At 40.8% G+C, this 19571-nt stretch overlaps 1 protein-coding gene across 2 annotated transcripts in view; it reads left to right on the forward strand.

Annotated features, from left to right (window-relative positions):
* SCN8A (sodium voltage-gated channel alpha subunit 8) overlaps positions 1-19571 on the forward strand; it is a 177417-nt gene that overhangs the window by 151204 nt on the left and 6642 nt on the right. For both annotated transcript variants that reach the window (XM_076007281.1, XM_076007280.1), the window contains exons 21-26: positions 4011-4133; positions 10321-10605; positions 12762-12815; positions 13367-13504; positions 14483-14587; positions 15917-16187. In XM_076007281.1, the coding sequence (XP_075863396.1) occupies positions 4011-4133; positions 10321-10605; positions 12762-12815; positions 13367-13504; positions 14483-14587; positions 15917-16187 (976 nt within the window). The remainder of the gene's footprint in view (positions 1-4010; positions 4134-10320; positions 10606-12761; positions 12816-13366; positions 13505-14482; positions 14588-15916; positions 16188-19571) is intronic.

The raw sequence follows: 19571 nt of genomic DNA on the forward strand, positions 1-19571 counted from the left end.
GTGGTAGCAGCACCTCTAGCTTTCATAAAGGGAAGGCTGGAGCTCTCAGACTTAAGAAACAGGCTTGGGATAACCAGGCCCAGGGAACAGAAGTGAGACTGAGCCAGCTCTCTTTCTAGAGAAAGGGGAAGTGCCCTAAGTCTTCATTTCACAGTAACTCCTCAGGACCTCCTAGAGTCAGGCGGGACACCTGAACTCAGACAGACATGTCCATTACCACACTCCTAGCTGCCCTAGGGAAGCTGTGATTTGGAGCAAAGCTTCCCCACCATGACCTTTCCCTCCACTGTCTACCCTAACCTGAATTGTTCTTCCTCTTTTCTCTGGGGTGAGCTACCCCAGAATTTGAGGATGTGGATCAGGTATCCCATATGTCTCTGGTACTCAGATAAGCTGCTAAAAGCATCAGCAATCCTATACATCACCATTTATTTAGCAAACACTTTAATGACTTTTTATACTAGGTAGAAGGGGGTAAAACGCATAAGGCATATATAGCCAAGTGACAATAATCCACAAGTCCCTCTAACTTTTGGGGGTTGCTGGATTAGTACATTGCTATGGGGCCTAACACTGGTTCCTGTGAACATCTCTGTACCAGTTATTAGTAAACGATATAAGCTGGATCCCATTCTCTGTGTAGACTTGCCACAGAAGCTGTAAGGAATCGCAGGCAGATGGGCAGGCAAAGTCCTCTAGTCCCTGGGAGCTTACACTAGCTTCCAGGGCACTCTGGTCTGACTGCAGGCTTGTGCTAAGTGGGGACGTTCCCAGCCCATCACAGTGGCTCCACTGGTTGTCATTTTTGAGTCGTAGATGGAGAGTAGGGCTTGGGCCAGCACTTGAACAGCAGGAACTCTCAGAGGTTTTGCTGTCCATTTGAGTAGAATGTCTAGTTCTTTTGGCATTTTGAAACACCCAGCGTGTTTAGGTCCTAATTCAGTACCATCTCTGAGGGATTGTCTTCCTCCCATTTCATCCCATAGTGACTTGATGTCCAAATCTGTTATTCATCACCACGCATGTTTCCCTAATAGATTTTCATTTCCTTATTACACCTGAAATCTGCAGAGAGTACTTTTCAGAGTTATGGGGATAACTCAGATAACTTCCAAAATTGATTCTCTTTATTTATAAGCTATGTGAGTTCCCAAAGAGGAACATTTTATTTTGCTCAGGTCTTTGACTGCACTGGAGATTGTGTCATCTTTTCTTCAGGGAAATTTATCCCATGTATGCAGAGGTTAGCCAGCGTATCAGTTCCAGGGATGGGAAATTTCAGAGACCACTCACTTTGTCCTATATTCAGACTACTGAAAACATTCTCCACTTGAAAATGTTCACATCATTTTGAAAAGTTCCCTAATGTCTCTACCCATGTTTTTTCCCATGCCTACAGCCATAGATGCCCTGAATTTTGACATCTTCTCAATTCCTTTCTTTTATTTTAAGTTTGATTCTTTCCTTAAAGTATACTTTAAACAATGTTGGGATTATCTCCAGGGAGAGCTTAACATGGAGACTCAGGGGATTATAATAGAGCTCTCAACTGCTCAGGAATAACCCAGATAAGACCCTTATTGATCTTGTTTTGGGAGATGTTGGCCAGATTAATCATCTGAACAGCAGATTATTTCACAGCAACTGTTTAGAGCCTTTGAATTGGCCTTTGTAGCTCCTCCACCCTTCTCCCCACCATAGGCCTTTTGTTATCAGATAAGTCACCTGCCCTGAAGAGCTTGGGTCTTCCTGCCTTGTATTGGGTTTGTATCCACACAAAGCTTGGTTTCTTGCAGTCTTTACCTGGCAAAGTTTCACAAGGTGAAGCTGACACAAGGGACTTTTGAACTCAAGTACTTGGTTGAGATGGGATTGCTTACCTGCAGTACCTATTGAGGCCTCACTAAGAATCTGACGATTTTAGATTATTTGGGGTTAAGAATTGGCAAAAGACACTTCCATATAAAGTCTTACAGATCATGATGGATGGAGGGAAAGTGATTGGTTGGTGTTGCTATGTTCTAGATAAGGTTTTTGAGGCCCTTGTTTTGGGCAGATATTGAACTCTGGACCAGCTGCTCCTCAAAGAACATTAGGGTAACCTAATAGGGAATATTTACTTCCAGATTTGCTTTGGACACTGCCAGGCCACCACAGGAGATACTTAAGCTGATGGATTATGAGTACATGGGTAGATCAAGCTTCACACCCTTTTTAAAATTGATACATTTAAGTCTGCTCTGCCCTGACCCTTGCTAGGTTGTTGACCTTCTACTTCTACTGCCAGTCTCGCTGCTTAATTATAAATGTCTTCATTTTAAAATTTGTGTCTGTGCAGTTCAGAAATACAGAATCAAAGAATTAAAGCCCTAGGATAGAGATTAAAAAAACAGCAAATGAAATTAAATTGTAGATTGTTTCTTTTTTTCTCTCTCTAAATTTGCTTCAAAATATCATCCATGTAAGTTAAGCAGATCTTCAGCCGCCTCTTCCCAGCAGAGGGAATTTATTAATAAGAGCTATTGATGGAGATATCTTAACCTAGCTCAGAATTTGTGGTGAAATAAGAGAAAAGACTGCTCTAAGAAACCCAGAGCCCAAACATTCCAGGATTTGACCAACTAAAGGCATTTTCAGGTCTGGTCTCCCCTGAAGAGTTCTCTGTCTGTCTCGGGTGAGGCCCAGGCAGCCCTAGGTGTAGTGAGTATTGTGTTAAGGAATCATCATGGGAACTGCTCTGAGAGCTCTGGTAGGACAAGGTAAGTTTGCCTCTGGAAGACCAGGAAAGTGTTTGACTATGAGACTAGACCTGCAGGCTTCTCTCCACTATGGCAATCTGTTCAGCTCTGGATTGTTCAGACACTGATAATTCTGTTAGAATATTGTCACGTAGACTGCCTACTGATGATGTGTTCTGTCAGTGGAAGAGAGCACACTGGCCTAGGAGTCAGGCAGCTTGGGTCTTTAGTCCTGGCTTCAGAACTGCCAGCGTGATGCTAGGCAACTTGCTGTGTATGGGTCTCAATTTCCTCATCTATAAAATGAAAGAAAAAAAAATGTTTTCCAAGAATTCTTCCAGCTGTTATTATACTGATGAGAGTTATAGAAGATTGTTCTGGAAATGATAGACCTGAGGCCAGTTCATTTGGGGCTGTTCTGGAAGGAAGGAATGAGAATTATAAGAAACAGTATGGATTCAGTTGTCCAGACCCACCCAGGTTCTTATGGCCACAAAGGGGTTATGGTTATAGTTAAAAGATGGAAGAATTATTATAGTTAAAGGTGAGAGATAGAAGAATGACTTAAGTGAGTTCTCATGAAGCCAAATTCTGTCAGAGTTTTCCTCATTGGGTTCTTTTCTTGGGGACTGCAAGTCATCTGTGATACTTACTGAATATATTTCAATTGTTGTTGATGCAGTGACTCATCGAATTCTCAAACAAATGGTTTTTTGTCAACCAGGAGTAAGAGAGCTTGTCCCTGTTGGAAATCCAATGGTGAATGAGCTGAGGAGGGGGCAGCTTGTGTGGAGTATGTGTATTTATCTGTATTCTTTTCCATAGGTACCATTAAATTTGTCTGCCTTAATTTAATGGGAACTTCTGGGAGCTGCAGAGACTGTAAAGGGCGAGGGTAAGGCTCTTGTCATCTGTTCAGGCTCCTCTCCTGCCAGTGGAACTTCCTCATTCTCTCCCTCTCCCTCCAGCCTCTTCCCTTTTCCAACTTGTATGTATGTTCTTCCACCTTCTCTTCCCTTTGTGTTTTTTCTTCTGCCTCTCTCAACCACCTTTCCTTCCAGGTCGTTTGAGTCAAGTTGAAGTAGGCAGCTGATGTTACCCACTTCCTCTACCTGGGGGGGGCCCAACCTGTGTAATCAGTGCTAGGGGCTTTATTCTAACACTCTGGAACCTCTTTCTTTTTCTTTTTTCTCTTTTTTTTTTTTTTTTTTTTTGTGTGTGTGTGTGTGTTTCCTTTTTTTGTTTTTGTTTTTCTCTTCTGTTTCCGTGTAGGTCTCTTTAGTCAGCCTTATAGCTAATGCCCTGGGCTACTCGGAACTAGGTGCCATAAAGTCCCTTAGGACCCTAAGAGCTTTGAGACCCTTAAGAGCCTTATCACGATTTGAAGGGATGAGGGTAAGATACTAAGAGCAGCTGATCCTTCTGCATGCCAATGGAAACTGTTTAAGCATGCTAGAACTGATCACATGGTGGAAAGATCATTCAAACACAATTCTGTGATGCAGCTGCTGATTTGATCCTCCACTCTTTCTCCCCTGCACCTGCCCCATGCAAAGGGGAGCTGCATTAAGCTGCCTCATCACATTAATATTGGCCCCACCCCCCCACAACATGCCATCGCAGAACATGTTAACATTGGCTATTCTCATTTGGGCTGGCTTACCTGTAGCACTTGGGGCGGCTTTCTGGGCTGTTGATTTAATAGGGAGAATCACCAGGTGCAAAGAAGGGGAATTGTAACTCACCGGCCCACTGAAAAGCACAGGCTTCAGGCAGGGAGTGTGCTGTGCAGGGGTATCAGTCAGGTGGGGACTGTGGCCTTGGAGTCACTGAGAAAGCAGCTGAGAAAAGGCTTAAAGACATGACGGCAGGCCTGGAACTGGGGATGGAGCAGAATTTGGCATGACCCTGGGAGAAGAAATGCTTTTCTTTCTATTTTGATTCCTCTTATTGCACCTTGTTGTTCTCAGCCCAGTCCCACGAGGACTGGCAGCCTCTGTCTGATAGCAAAGCTTTCCTCCTCACCCCAACCCCTCTGCCCATGCTATATGGTCCCCTATCGTAACACTGTTAAAACAACAACCAGGTATGATGCTAGATGACTGAATATGAGCTAGTTCTCTTGAAATTTCTCGATACCTCCTATTCCTGCTTTGGTGATACTCCACCCAAATCCAACTAGCACAGGGTGTTGTTACCCTGCCAACTTAGAAACAAGGTACCTTTTTTTGGTGCCTTTTTCTTGTCTGTTTTGGTTTAAATAATTGTGTGTTTATGTACGTGCATGTGCACGCACACACACACACACACACACAAAGTCAATTTCCTAAAATCAAGTGGGCAACTGGCTTTGGTGGTAATAGTTGTCCTATGATAATCAGAGAGGTCTGTTATACTTAACGAGACCAAGAAAACTCATTTCAATTCAGATGTTGAATACATGCAGGAGAGCAAACCAGAGGATATTTTTTTAAATGTGCAAATATCAGAATGTAGGAATAAAAATTAAACTGTTGCAACAGTCCACATGAAGCAAAGACTGATTGGAGAAACAAGATACCAGGACAGTGCTGCTTCATTCATTCCTCATCTGTAATCCCTGGCCAGTATTCCATGAAGCCACCCACAGTTGTACAGGAAAATGGAAATTGCATTAGGACTTGAGAATTTTATTCTATTATTTTAGTTTGTTTATACAAATGGTTTCTTGCAACAAACTCATGTTTCTTCTGTAGCACAGTCACAGTTTGGTTTACTACATGTAAGCTTTCTGCATCCCTTCTAAAACTATCTGCAGGAAGGGCAGTTCCACAGTAGTATAAATTTAATTTTTTTTTAACTTGGTATTTTTAAGTCTTTCTCACACAGATAAGAGAAGTTTTTTTTGTTTGTTTGTTTTTTGAGACAGAGTCTCACTGTGTTGCCCAGGCTAGAGTGCCGTGATATCAACCTAGCTCACAGCAACCTCAAACTCCTGGGCTCAAGCAATCCTTCTGCCTCAGCCTCCCGAGTAGCTGAGACTACAGGCATGCACTACCATGCCCAGCTAATTTTTTCTATATATTTTTAGTTGGCCAATTAATTTCTTTCTATTTGTAGTAGAGATGGGATCTCGCTCTTGCTCTGGCTGGTTTTGAACTCCTGACCTTGAGCGATCCTCCTGCCCCAGCCTTCCAGAGTGCTAGGATTACAGGCGTGAGCCACCACACCTGGCCAAGAGAGGTTTTAGACTGTGCAGTAAGGTCATTGTTATGCTCAGGCTAAATGTAGGAAGAGAGAATATATAGCACAGGACTCAGTGGTGTAGATGGCCATGGTGTGATTGAAAATATGGTTAAAATGCTCTTCTCTATTTCCCCCACCTTTGCACAATTTTCAGAAGAGATTAGTTAAATTTTTTAATAAATCATGCTAGTTTTGTTATAGAGTTGATAATGCACTTTGGCAACTGAAAAACTGAGGACAAGATACAACTAAAAGTCTGCTGAAGTCAATACTTATAACATTGTACCTGAGCACACTAGTCTGTGACTCTCCACATGCCCTAGCAGTGATCCTGGATCTCCTAAAAGGAGATTGGTAAAGCATACATTTCCCCCACACACAAAAAAAAATGCCCAGCTGATACTTGTTACTTTTTCCACTTAGATGTCATTACTGTCGGTCCTGTCCCTGTAGCAGACAGTTCTCCTTGATCAGCTGAAGCCAATTTGCTCCTGAGGCAGTTATTTGAATAACCTGGATGTGGGAGTCCTTTCAGTAGCCACACCTTTTCCCTTTAGCTGCTGCTCCTTTCCCCACCTTCCCTGGACCCTCAGTTTCCATTCCCTCAAAAATGTTTACTTACCAACTTCCAAGCAGTCCAGAGGTCCAGAATGAATGATCAGAACAGTAGAAAGTTTTATTTGAAAAGCAGCTACATCAAAGTGTTTTTTCAAATAAGATAATATGGGCAAGAACAAGTTTGAACCCAAAGCTGGAATTTAAAACAATAAGCACTCAGTAAAGGAAAGTTTAGTACAGTAGTGCCACCTCATTTGGTTGACTCCAGTCAGCCAGCAGTACTGACCATGGCCAGTTGGGCAGGCGGAGAGAACTCAGGGATCCAGCCCTTCTGTGGAAGAGGAACTGCAGGAAAAAAAGAGTGAATCTGGCTAAGCTTATAGTTAAGTTCCCTAGTAATAAACAGAAATAGGTACATATGTTTTATTTAAATGTCATTTTTCTGTGGGGGCATGTTTTTTATTCTTTGGTTTGGATTCTTCTACATGCCACCATTTGAGAGATTACCCTTAGAAAAATTTAATCTGAACACCATCCACGCAGATGGGCTTAACTGTCACTGTGCTGCTCCAATCATGGGCTCAGACCTTCCACTTGAGAGGGAGCGTAGACCTGAGCCTGTCCTGGAACACTGACTTCAGTCTCCTCTCTTCTTCCTCAAACCAAAGACCAGAAAATTGAAGCACTCATGCTGTTGGCAAAGGAATACTTAATGTAGTTCTTTGCTTTTCTCTCCTCCATAGTAATCTTCATTTAAAGAATTTGCTGTGCTATTAAATTTTTAAGGGTATATAATAGTATTGCTATGAAACATGCATGCATTTTTGTTGATTGTCAATATATAGTTGTCCATTAAAGCCATGTTCCCTCTGCCAGATATTAAAAGCTAGTTGACATTTTATAGTATTGACATTTTATAGTATAATGAGCAACAGTAATGTCCTAGGCATCATAGAGAAGACAAAAATACTGTAAGAATTTGTATACATTGGAATTTTATCATCAGTTAAGTGGGATTTGTTTCAATTGCTAAGTATAAACTTGCATTGAAAAATAACTTCTTAACGATTACTAGAACCTAGCTTTGAGTAATATTTCCATATCTAGTTTTTAACAATAATGAATTTCATCATAATTAAAGGCAAAGTAGAATAACTAGAGAGTTAGTAGAGAGGAGATCTAATTTATTAAATGACTATCAATGGAAACTTGAATTATCACTTATATCTTTAGTGTGAGAGTTCAAAATGAGAAGTTTGGTTTCTTTCCTTTTGGTTGCTGTGAATAACAGCACAACGACAATTCTATATGGAGCCCAGTTAAATAATTTCTATTTAACATATTGCAGCTAATGTTCACAGCAAGGAAGAATTACTAGTAAATTTCATCAATTCTGTTTTCTGTTTTATTCATAAAACTAAGGTAAAAAGTTTTCCTTGGTTATGATTAGTAAAGAAAACATTTGTGTCTTAAAAATTCTGTAAAACCTGTAGTATTTTTATGTCATTTCAGAGAACAAGGCTCAGTAGATACTGTTGTATATTGATTTCTTTGATCAGATTTGAGTATAAAAGATCAAAGAGATCAGTTAGTCAATTAGGTAATTTTTCTTCCCTGCTGTAAATATTACCCCATATTTAACTATAATACATAGACACTATCTAGGACAGCTTCAACTGGGTTTGAGTAGAAGTTTAAGATTATTCTACGTATAATCAGAAGAGTTCCTAGAGGAAGTAGGTTCTGAATTGAGATTAAAAAGCCACATTTCTAGGTTTCAAGTCTTTGGGGACCTGCTTCCCTACTGCACATTTGTAATGGTTTTCCAGAAGGTTATGATCTCTCACCAAGCTCTGCTGTACAATGCTGTCACATAGACTTGAGTTTTTGAATCTTCACATAATCTACTCTCTATTCTTTGAGAAATGATTATTCCATTTGTGGATCATCCTCCGTTTACCTGTTCTTTTGCACATTCCATTGCTTTTTAGTGCTCCCGCCAAAGGGTGAATGAGGAGGTAAATTCCAATCTGAATGCCTAACAAATTTAGTCATAAATAAATAAATAAATATGAATATCATTCTCCAGAATAACACTGAAGATTTTCTAGATTTCAGATATTCTGGCTTTCCTTACTCAAAGTAATGAATGATTAATAAAGTAATAAATATTTTATACTAATGACAGCGATCAGATCTAGAAGAGATTTCTTGGTCTGAGAATTAAGAAATAACTACCTCTCAATCTAAAGGCCTTCATATATGAATTGGAGAAACACAAAATGAATATTTTAATCTAAAAAGAAGAGTGACTCCTTAGCAGAATATCATTGCCTTTTTTATATTAATATAAGACAGAAGAGGTAGCTCTTTACAACCAGGTGTTCCCATGGGTTCCCATGCAGTCTAAAGCAAAAACAGAAGATAAGGAAAATCCAAACCTAAAGCTGTCCCCTGGCATTTCTTGCACAGCATGACCCTTTCACCCTTTCTGTGCTGTGCTAGTTGGCAGCCACTCATGTCTCTTACCTGCACTGAAAAACTGATGCAGGGACATGGTGATACTTGTCACCTCCTTTGAAAAAAACATCAGGAGAAGGCAAACTTCCTTTATATCTGGTGTCTTTACTTTAGCTCCATTAATCCCCTTAGGATTAGAAAAAGGAAGAAACATTCCTCCCATATTAGGGTAACCTTTCTGGACCTAGTAGTCCTGCTTAAGACAACAGCAAGTGAGAGGACAGAAATGAAAACCAGCCTTGTTTTCTGTCCCACCACCTGAAATGTTTCTATAAGCACTTTGAACTAATCTAGTGAAAACTGCTACAACAGTGGAAGTGCTGTCCAGCTACTCTCACCAATAGTATAAAGCAAAGTTAAAAAGCAACCCAGAAACTTTAATTCCTAAGGAATTTTTCCTTTGATTTCTTTTTCATTCCTGAGCTTACTGTAGTCAGTGACTTTTAACAATATGCCAATTTTTGACTTTCAAGAGCAGTGATGGGCTAATCTAAACTCTCCCAAAGAACCTTACCTCATTCCTATTTCTAATATATGGTGAAGAGTGGAATCAAGCCCTGGATTGAGCAGAGACGTCAGTATTAGCCAAGCAGGGAGCATCTCTTAGATATAGAAGCCCATAAAGTTAGAAAAAAAAAGGCTGAAGAAGAATAATGAACGTTGAGTGAAAAGCACATTTGTTCAGATTTTATTTTATACTGTTTGGTAGAGGGAATATAGCTTTTTTTTTTCTTGAGCCTGCACAATATGCATGCTCGGCTATTGCCTGAAATAAGATAATTGGCCTTGCATAGTCTTAAGAGACGTCATGTACTTTTGACTGATTTTCTGCTAACCCCAAAGGGTAGTTCTCTGTGATTTTGAATAATCATACCTTGTTTTTCAGAGGGGGAATGTCTGTTGAAAGGCAACTAGTAAAGTTACTCAGATTTTCCCATGGGAGCATATTTTATGAATTGAGGAAGAGGGAGACTGGACTAAGAAATAATTTTTTCAGTCCCAGGTTGGTGCATAAGAGAGATCAAGGTCAGCTTGGGCAGAGGAATTTTTGTTAGTTGAAATGAAGATGTAACTTACTAAAATTCCTTAAAATACAGTTCCTAGACTTAGAAATTTGGGGTTCAACTTACGGATCTGACCAGTTACTCTAATTCCAAAGGGAACATAATGTTTCCATAGCAGAACAAGCCATACAATGCCATTCCCCCCCTGGAAAGCAAAAAAATGCACCTGCCCCCATTTCTTCACAACACTCAGCAACCTCCCCCTTCCAATGCAGGTGGTGGTGAATGCCTTGGTGGGCGCCATCCCCTCCATCATGAATGTGCTGCTGGTGTGTCTCATCTTCTGGCTGATTTTCAGCATCATGGGTGTTAACCTGTTTGCGGGAAAGTACCACTACTGCTTTAATGAGACTTCTGAAATCCGATTTGAAATCGAAGAGGTCAACAATAAAACTGAGTGTGAAAAGCTCATGGAGGGGAACAATACAGAGATCAGATGGAAGAATGTGAAAATCAACTTTGACAATGTTGGGGCAGGATATCTAGCCCTTCTTCAAGTGGTAAGTATTGTTGTTTTTTCAGTTCTGTGCAATTCAGGCAGCTAGCAAAAAGCTCACTTGGTTTCTTCTCAACCCTCCTTCCAGAAACAGGATCATTCTCAGTAAGTCCAAGAGACCAATGTTATTTCTCAATCCGGTTTCAGAGAGACACCTTTCCTGAGTATTCTCTGACTTCTATAAGATCCCATTCAAAGGGAATCTCTCGTTGTGCTTAGGAGCAGAGCGCCACTCAGCAACAAATAAAGAGTCCTGCAGTGTAATAAAGTGGTGGCAATATCGCGTTCTCTCCCCAGAGTGTGTAATTAAAGAGAAAAACAAAAAAAAAAAATCAAGAAGATAAGTGCATAGACAAAAATAAAAAGCAATGGCAATTTTGATGGACCAGAGTAATACTACATACTAGCTACATTAAAGTTAACTAAAGAAAAGAATACAGCAGTGTGTTGATGCCATACTTACATAAGCTCCACCCCAGAGAAAGGCCTCAAACTAATATGTCACAGTAGGAAGGGATTTATTTTAATTATGCAGATAATTCTCTTTTGCCTGATTTCATGCCTTCATGCCTCATTTTCTCTTCCTCTCGCCAAATGTTTGGAATATTTGACAAGACAGTACGATGCAATGAAAACTCATAGCTTTGGAATCAGACAGATGCAGATTTGAGCCACATTCTGATATTTATTGGATATGTAACTTTGGACAAATTATTCAGCCTCTCGGACTCTTTGTTTCTTCATCTATTAAACATAGATAATATCTTTTATGGTCATTAAGAGGATTCGTGATTTTTTTAAATTTCTTAGCACAATCCCCAGCACGTAGCAGTGCTCAATTAATGGAAATTTCTATTATGTATTTTTGTTACTATTATTACCATGCCTGTATCATACAATTCTTGGGAGTACCAAATGCAGTAATGCAGGTAAAGCTCTCAACCTAAATTTACACATAGTAACACTCACTATCAGCTTGTAATAGAAAGCAAAGTTCATGGAATGAGCAGTAGTTTATTTCACCCCAAAGCTTTTTTGCTATTCTATCTCAGTTCAAGAAATTAGACCCACAGATGGAATCTGAACTGGAGAAGCTCCATAAAACCAGTGCACATTAACAAACCAGTCAAATGTGGTAGTCACAGAGTCCCCCCATGTGCAAGGCACTGTGCTCAACAGTACAGCACTGGGGCCATCAGATGGAAAAAGAACTTCCCACACCCTGAAAAAGCTTAGATTCTAGTTGAGTAAATAAAATACTAAGAATAGTAAATTAGTTATCCATATTTGTTTCCAAAGTCAGGCTAGATAGGGTAGACCCAAGGAATAGAATTGGGAAGGAACTGTCAAGGATAAAGCCAATATTGCCACTACATAGGTTACATATGTGGGTGGGTATTCATAGGGGATAAGTTCTGACTTTGTGGTTTTTTTCTTAATGCAACTGTTAATTTTTTTAGACTTCCATTGCTTAATACCTATTTTAAAAATGACTGCTCAGTGGAGGGCTAAGTTCTAAGCACCTTCAGTAAATTCCTGCCATTCATTCATAAATATGAGTTTGCCCTTGCTTTAGGCAGCCGTCTCAGGCCCATTTTAAAGACCTTTCATAAAGCATTGATCCAATGACCAACATGTTTCTTTTTTTTTTTTTTTTTTTTTTTGAGACAAAGTCTTGCTGTGTCACCTCAGAATGCAGTGGTATCATCATAGCTCACTGCAACCTCAACCTCCTGGGCTCAAGTGATCCTCATGCCTCAGCCTCCCAAGCAGCTGGGACTACAGGAGTGTACCACAATGCTCTGCTAATCTATTTTTAGTAAAGACATGATCTCGCTCTTGCTCAGGCTGGTTTCAAACTCCATACCTCAAGTGATCCTCCCCCCTCAGCTTCTGAGAGTGTTAGGATTACAGGCGTGAGCCACTGTGCCCAGCTATCAGCATGTTTCTTTGCCAAACTTTGATATTATCTTCAGGTACTTACACAAAGCTCCCTTGGGACCTGTATTAATAAATAGAAAATTCTATGTCTAAGTGAGGCCATGCCCAGACTCCCTGTCGTGTGTTGTCACTGAATCTGATACTGGCCTTTCGGGCCGCTGCACAGACCCCCACCCACTCCCTAACAGGCACAGTCTAATCACTGGCTCTGTTTGCCAGGCGACCTTCAAAGGCTGGATGGACATCATGTATGCTGCTGTAGATTCCCGAAAGGTAAGGGTATACATGGTGGAAACACAAACCTTAGATGGTTAAAAAGCAGGCAGCATCCCACCGAGAAAGAAAAAGGGAGGGAGGGAGGAGTGGGAATGGAGGAGTTGTACTTTCTATTTGGAACATTTACTATTTGTCTTATTGATTATAGATCATTTTCCTCTTTATAGGAAGTCACCCCGTCTTACACTGGCTCTAGATGATTAGTCTGTTGATTTCTGCTTGGCTTCAGTAGAGCTGTCTATGCTTTAGCCCTGCTCTAGAGTAAAAATGTGGCTCCTAGCAAACAGCTCTCCCTCCCTCTTGCCTCATGATTTGCATGTTCTCCACATAAGTCAGGGCAGGAGTTGTGCCCTCTCAGGGCAGCCTGTGCCAGTGTGGAGAAGGAGGCAGGTAGAAAGAATCTAGGGCTCCACCCCAGTTTCTTTAGCAGCTCAAGTGCTCAGAGTTATGGCTGATGTCCTTGGCATGTCAGAATCACCCACCTGATCCCCAAACTGGGAGCTAACTCCATTCCTTTTTTCCTGTCCTTTTTTCCTGTCCTTTTACAGCCTGATGAGCAGCCTAAGTATGAGGACAACATTTACATGTACATCTACTTTGTGATCTTCATCATCTTCGGCTCCTTCTTCACCCTGAACCTGTTCATTGGTGTCATCATTGATAACTTCAATCAACAAAAGAAAAAGATAGGTCTCCTCCCCTCATTGCTGTAGTCAACCCAGAAGAGGCACTTCTGTCCTTATCTCTAGAGAGAAAATGCCCCACTTTCTTTCTCTAAAATCCGTATCATCACCTCACTTTGGCCCTGGCCCTACTGTACACTAGCCCTAACCAACTTGTTCTGTTTGGGGCTGGGTTTTGCATCATGTGGTTTACCACATTTACTAGTAAATTTTTATTCCTGAGGCCTATGACTGGTTTTGTTCTCTCACCAGAGGGAGGTAAGGTCAGAGAGTATCTCTAAGTAACAGAGGTGAAAAGAAAAGAAACAGACGAATAGCTGTAGCGAGAAGTAGAAATTGTCTAGACTTGTCCTTATCCATGTTAATCCCTGGGCACCACTAGCAATTTGGGGTTTGAGAGACCATCCTTAGAAAATTTACTGCCTTACTTGTCCCGGGAGGTTAACAATTTTTGCAAAGCAAGTTGAAAAGATTGCTCTTGTTATTCATTTTGTAAGTCAAGTCTGTCCCAGCAAACTCTAAGAAACCCTCCAAATTGCTTTCTTGCACCAGAACGTCTCAGTTTTGAATATTGTCTAAAGTAAATGGACCATTAGCCAGGACTTGAAGATTCTTTTATTTTAACACAGTTTTTCTAGACTTTATCAGGAAAATGGGCCAAAAAAATGTTATGAGACTGTGAGACATGACTGTCTTCAGAGTCACAGCTCCCTTCCATGAGGGTCTGTTACTGGACAATCCATTTCCTTTCCACCTGGTGACCGTCAGATCTTAGAAATCCTGAGCTAAAAACAAGGGCAGAGATCTCTTTGAGTTAGAATAATTGTCCCAGGCCTACCTCACTCTGGGACAGCCATTAGCTAAACTGACCTATGTAGAGGAAAGGGGATAGGTCTCCCTCAGTTCTCAGTGTTCAACCTTAGATCCAAACCCATAGCATGTGAGAGCCAGTTGTAATTGTTCTCTTTTTTCCTCCTTTACTTCGGAGGTCAGGACATCTTCATGACCGAGGAACAAAAGAAGTACTACAATGCCATGAAAAAGCTGGGCTCAAAGAAACCACAGAAACCCATTCCACGTCCCTTGGTAAGTAGGCTGAGGGCATAGTGAGAACCCAAATGGAGAAGGCACTGCTAGAGTTACTGCAAAGGAGAGGAAACATAAGTGATCTCTTACTGGTGCCCACCAATCCTCTTCTTGACACCAGTCCAAAAGATCTGAGTAAGACAGCAGAAAAATGGGGATTAAGGAATGGGATGGCTTTTATTAATATTTATGAGTCCTTGACCTGTCCTCTGAGCCTTCTTTGGGAAGCAGCCAAGAGTCAGCATGTTAACCACATTGGCCCTAGCCTGTTAGAAAGATGTTTTGAGAGACAATAAAAAATAAACAAAGGAAAATGACAATGAAAGCTGCTCTCTTCTACCATGGGATTTGTTCATATTTTTTCAACTTCTCTACTCCACAGGTAGGTCTTTGCAGGCTGTGTCTGGAAGCTAATTGCTTCTGGCTATTTGTGGGAGCAGAAAAGGGTAAAACTAGGAGAGTCTGGTGCCTGGATTTCCTCTCTTAAACTGAGCCTTTTGTAAAACAAATTTAGGGGCTGAGATTCTGCTTTACTGCCCTGTTGGTGGTGGTTCTTTGGTTTCAGAGGAGATCCTCTGCTCTGAAGCAACCTACCCAGCTGGGTGGGACATAACCCCCAAAAGCCATGCTCAAAATTCCTTCTGTAACTTTAATTTAGCAACTTTAAAAAACAAAAGCAAAAAACAACAGAACCTTTAATATAAAAGCTTACCAGACAGTCTGATTCATAGAAATAAAAGTAGAGCTACTTTCTTAGAATCAAGAGTTGGAGTTCCAGAGTGTTTTCCCCACCTACTCCCATACCCTACTCCAGGCACACCTACCTCACCAACTTCTAAGGGAAAAGACACCCTAGAGTTTTACAGAACAGTTTGAAAACCACCAAGTTAAAGTAATCCTGAAAATGAGCACCAGCCCAAGTGCCTAGGTACTTGGAAAAAAAATATCAGGGGAGGGGAGGGAGGCACAGTGGCTAACACCTATAATCCCAGCACCTTGGGAGGCCAAGGCCAGGAGATTACTTGAACCCAGGAATTAGAGGCTGCAGTGAGCTATGATCATGCCACTGCACTCTAGGCTGGGTGACAGAGACAGAGTGAGACCCTGTCTCTAAAAAAGAGAGAGAAGAAGTGTGGCAACTTTAGAAAACTCTTGGCAAGGTAAACTGATGTTGGTCTCAATCCATGCTGCTGGTAAAGCAGCATAGAGAGCTGGCCAGTGTCACAGAGCAGAAGGCAGAGAGAACTTCAATGAACCAAGTGGCAGCTTCAACAGGTCTGCTTGGAAAGGCTTTCATAAATCTTTTTGTATCTTTCCTTCCCTCCCCAGAACAAAATCCAAGGTATCGTCTTTGATCTTGTCACTCAACAAGCCTTTGACATTGTTATCATGATGCTCATCTGCCTTAACATGGTGACAATGATGGTAGAGACAGATACTCAGAGCAAGCAGATGGAGAACATCCTCTACTGGATTAACCTGGTCTTCGTAATCTTCTTCACCTGTGAGTGTGTGCTCAAAATGTTTGCCTTGAGGCACTACTACTTCACCATTGGCTGGAACATCTTCGACTTCGTCGTAGTCATCCTCTCCATTGTTGGTGAGTGGAGTGGGGACGATAGGGGAAGGAAAAAGGACCTCATTGGTTTTGAGGATGAGATTTCCTGGGAGAGCAGCGAGGCACACAGATCTGAGGTGCAAGAAGGTCATCCTCATAGCTTAATCCCCTGTGTGCCCCTGAGTTGTCTCACGGGCCTGCCTCGCAGTTAGAGAATCAATGAGTTTCTACTGAGTATTCATAGTAGTAGTCTTGGATTGTAAATTCTGTGGCTCAGGAAAAAAATAAAGATTAAATTTGGTTCTTGCTTTCAAAGAGTTCAAAGTCTAACAGGGAATGTAAAAGAAAGTTGTCATTAAAAAATATAGCTACAGGCTAGGCATGGTGGCTCATGCCTATAATCCCAGCACGTTGAGAGGCTGAGGCAGGAGGATCACTTGAGTTCAGGAGTTCAAGACCAACCTGAGGAACATAGCAAGACCCCATCTCTACAAAAAGTTTAAAAATTAGCTGGGTGCAGTGGCACGCATCTGTAGTCCCAGCTACTCAGGAGGCTGAGGTGGAAGGATTTTAGGAGTTCGAGGGTGCAGTGAACTGTGATTGAGCCACTACACTCCAGCCTAGGTGACAGAGTAAGACGCTATCTCTTAAAAAAAAATTTTTTTATAGATATACACATATATATACACACACACATGTATATATATATTACGGATATATATATGTATATATATTATGTATATATACATATATAAAAAACAAATATAAAATGGAAAAAGGGATGATTGTTAACTTGAATATTAATAAAATAATCTAGGAAAATTCTAGAGGTGATGGCTATGGTAGTGCTGCTGCTGACAGCAATGCTTATTTACTGAGCTTTTACCATGGGCCAGGTACAGTTTGGGAGTTTCTTCACCTATGTTATCTCCTTTTGACACCTGTGTTTGCTCCTTATGACAGCCAAGGAAGCAGGCTATTTTATTATCTTTACTATATAGATGTCTTAAGGTCAGTGAACTAAAGGAAGCAGAGACAGAACTCAAGTTGATCAGAAAGTCCATATTTTTAACAGTGACTGTGTTTTGCTTCATCCTAAAAACACAGAGGGGTGATGTCCTGGTAGGCAGGCAGGCAGAAGGAAATACCAGCCTATTGATTGCCCTCCCCAAATTTTTCCTTGCCTTCCTGAAAGGCATCTCAAATGGTGAAACTCAGTCTTGGTTCCAGGCAGGTTTGACTTATTTAGACAGCAGAGAGAGCGTGCTCAAGTCCCACGGGGCCGGCGCCAGAGCGGCAGAGGCCAGACTGGGCTAGTGAGGTGGTGGCTGTGGATACCAGAAGGCATCTGGCATCCCTTGGCCAATGCCACCCTCTAGTTCTGTCCTCTAGAGCAGCATGTCCAAAAGTGTGTTGATATGTAGAACACTAATACTATGTGTTTCTTTCCAAGAAAAGAATCCCATGATGAAAGTACTTCAGGTAACCCTGTACATAGATTTCTCTTTGGAGGATCCTAAAGTCTACTGGAGTAAAGTCTATTGCAGTAAAGTCCTACAGTCTATTGCAGTAAAGAATTCTGTTTAGTGTTAACATGCCATCCCACCATTATTAGACTACAACACCGTTTTTTCAAGTAATAATAATGATATCTCACATTTTAGTTGAATATATTATGTGCCAGTCACCGTTCTAGGGGCTTTACATGTGTTAATTCATATAATCCTCACAACAACCTTCTAAAATTCATGAGGAACTGAGGCACTGAGACGTGGCTGGTGGGCCTTACTTGCCCACCATATATGGGATGCAAGTATTACATATACTGTAATATATATTATGTCATCTGACTTCTTCAGTTACTGCTCATGACTTAATTGGGAAAGGGGACCTCTCCTTGTTACTCTGTAGTTTTTAAGGTAAGTGGGCTGGTTGAGGTGGACCTCTGGATGAATGTAAATAGAAAAGGTCCTCTGATTTGTACACTTTCACCTTTTACTTTGATATCCTACTAATTCCTTGGCATTTTTACTGGTTGATAATGGTTTCCAATTTATGGCTTTTAGCACAAAATCTAGAAGATTGGAGTTGAAAGTCACTTCTGAGAGTTATCTCCAGTTTTCTAGCTAGTTTGGTAGAGTAGGGAGGTGGGGCAATGAGAAAGTGAAGATTTTTTCAGAGCCAGGAAGAAGATACTTTGAAAATTGTTGGTATTAGCAGAATAAGACATCAAAATCAAAGGGTAGCAAGGTCATGGAGTGAGCTAGAAGCTCTCTCACTCATTGTTTGTGGATATAGAAATGCAGAACCATTGTGGAAAGCATCAATAACACCTCGGAAAGTTGAATGTGCACAAATCTGAAAAATAGCCAGGCCACGCTCAATGGCTCAATAGTGGTTCATGCCTGTAATACCAGCACTTTGGGAGGCCAAGGGGAGAGGATCACTTGAGGTCAGGAGTTTGAGACCAGCCTGAGCAAGAGTGAGACCCCATCTCTATTAAAAATAGGAAAACAGCCTGGTGTCATGGCACTCGCCTGTAGTCCCAGCTGTTTGGAAGGCTGAGACAGTAGAATTGCTTGAGCCCAGGAGTTTGAGGTTGTAGTAAACTGTGATGATGCCACTGTACTCTAGCCCAGGGTGACAGAACAAGACCCCATCTCAAAAAAAAAAAAATTTTTGATAAAAATGTATTATCCTTGAGTAGGAAAACACATAAATGAGGACCTATTCATAAAAAGGAATTCAATTGTTCAATTGAATTGAAACCATTCAATTGTTCAAATAAACCATTGAATTGTTAAATAAACCATTGTCAATTTGTCAAATAAACCATTCAATTGTTCAAATAAACCATTGAATTGAAACCATTCAATTGTTCAAATAAATAATCTAAAATTATTTTACCACAAGAGATTAATCTCACAAACATAATATTAATTCTCAAAAATAAGTTAGAGATCTAAGTAGATAAATCCAAAAAGTCAGATGCAGTATAATTTCCTAACCATAGTGGGATGCTGTATATTATTTATGGACTCATACATAGTAAAACTGAAAAGACACACCCTAGAATGATACATACCATCTTCAGGATTGTGGATGCTTCTGGGAATGGAAAGAGAAGAAGGAAATTTGATAAAATGCTAGCCTCTTTTAAATCTGTGTGTTAGTCAGCTACGGTGGCTCACTCCTGTAATCCCAAGGCAGGAGGATGGCTTGAGTCCAGGAGTTCAGGACCAGCATGGGCAACATAGTGAGACCCCATCTCAAAATGCAAACAGACAAAAAAACAACAACAAAAATCTGTGTGTCAGGCACACAGGTGTCTATTGTTTTCTTTACTTTTCTCTATGTTTGAAATGTGTAATTTCTTTTATTATGAGAGTTCAGATTGAATAGCAAGACGCTTATTTGACAAAGCCT

Source organism: Microcebus murinus, chromosome 10 (assembly GCF_040939455.1).
Source record: "Microcebus murinus isolate Inina chromosome 10, M.murinus_Inina_mat1.0, whole genome shotgun sequence".
Classification (NCBI taxonomy): Eukaryota; Metazoa; Chordata; class Mammalia; order Primates; family Cheirogaleidae; genus Microcebus; species Microcebus murinus.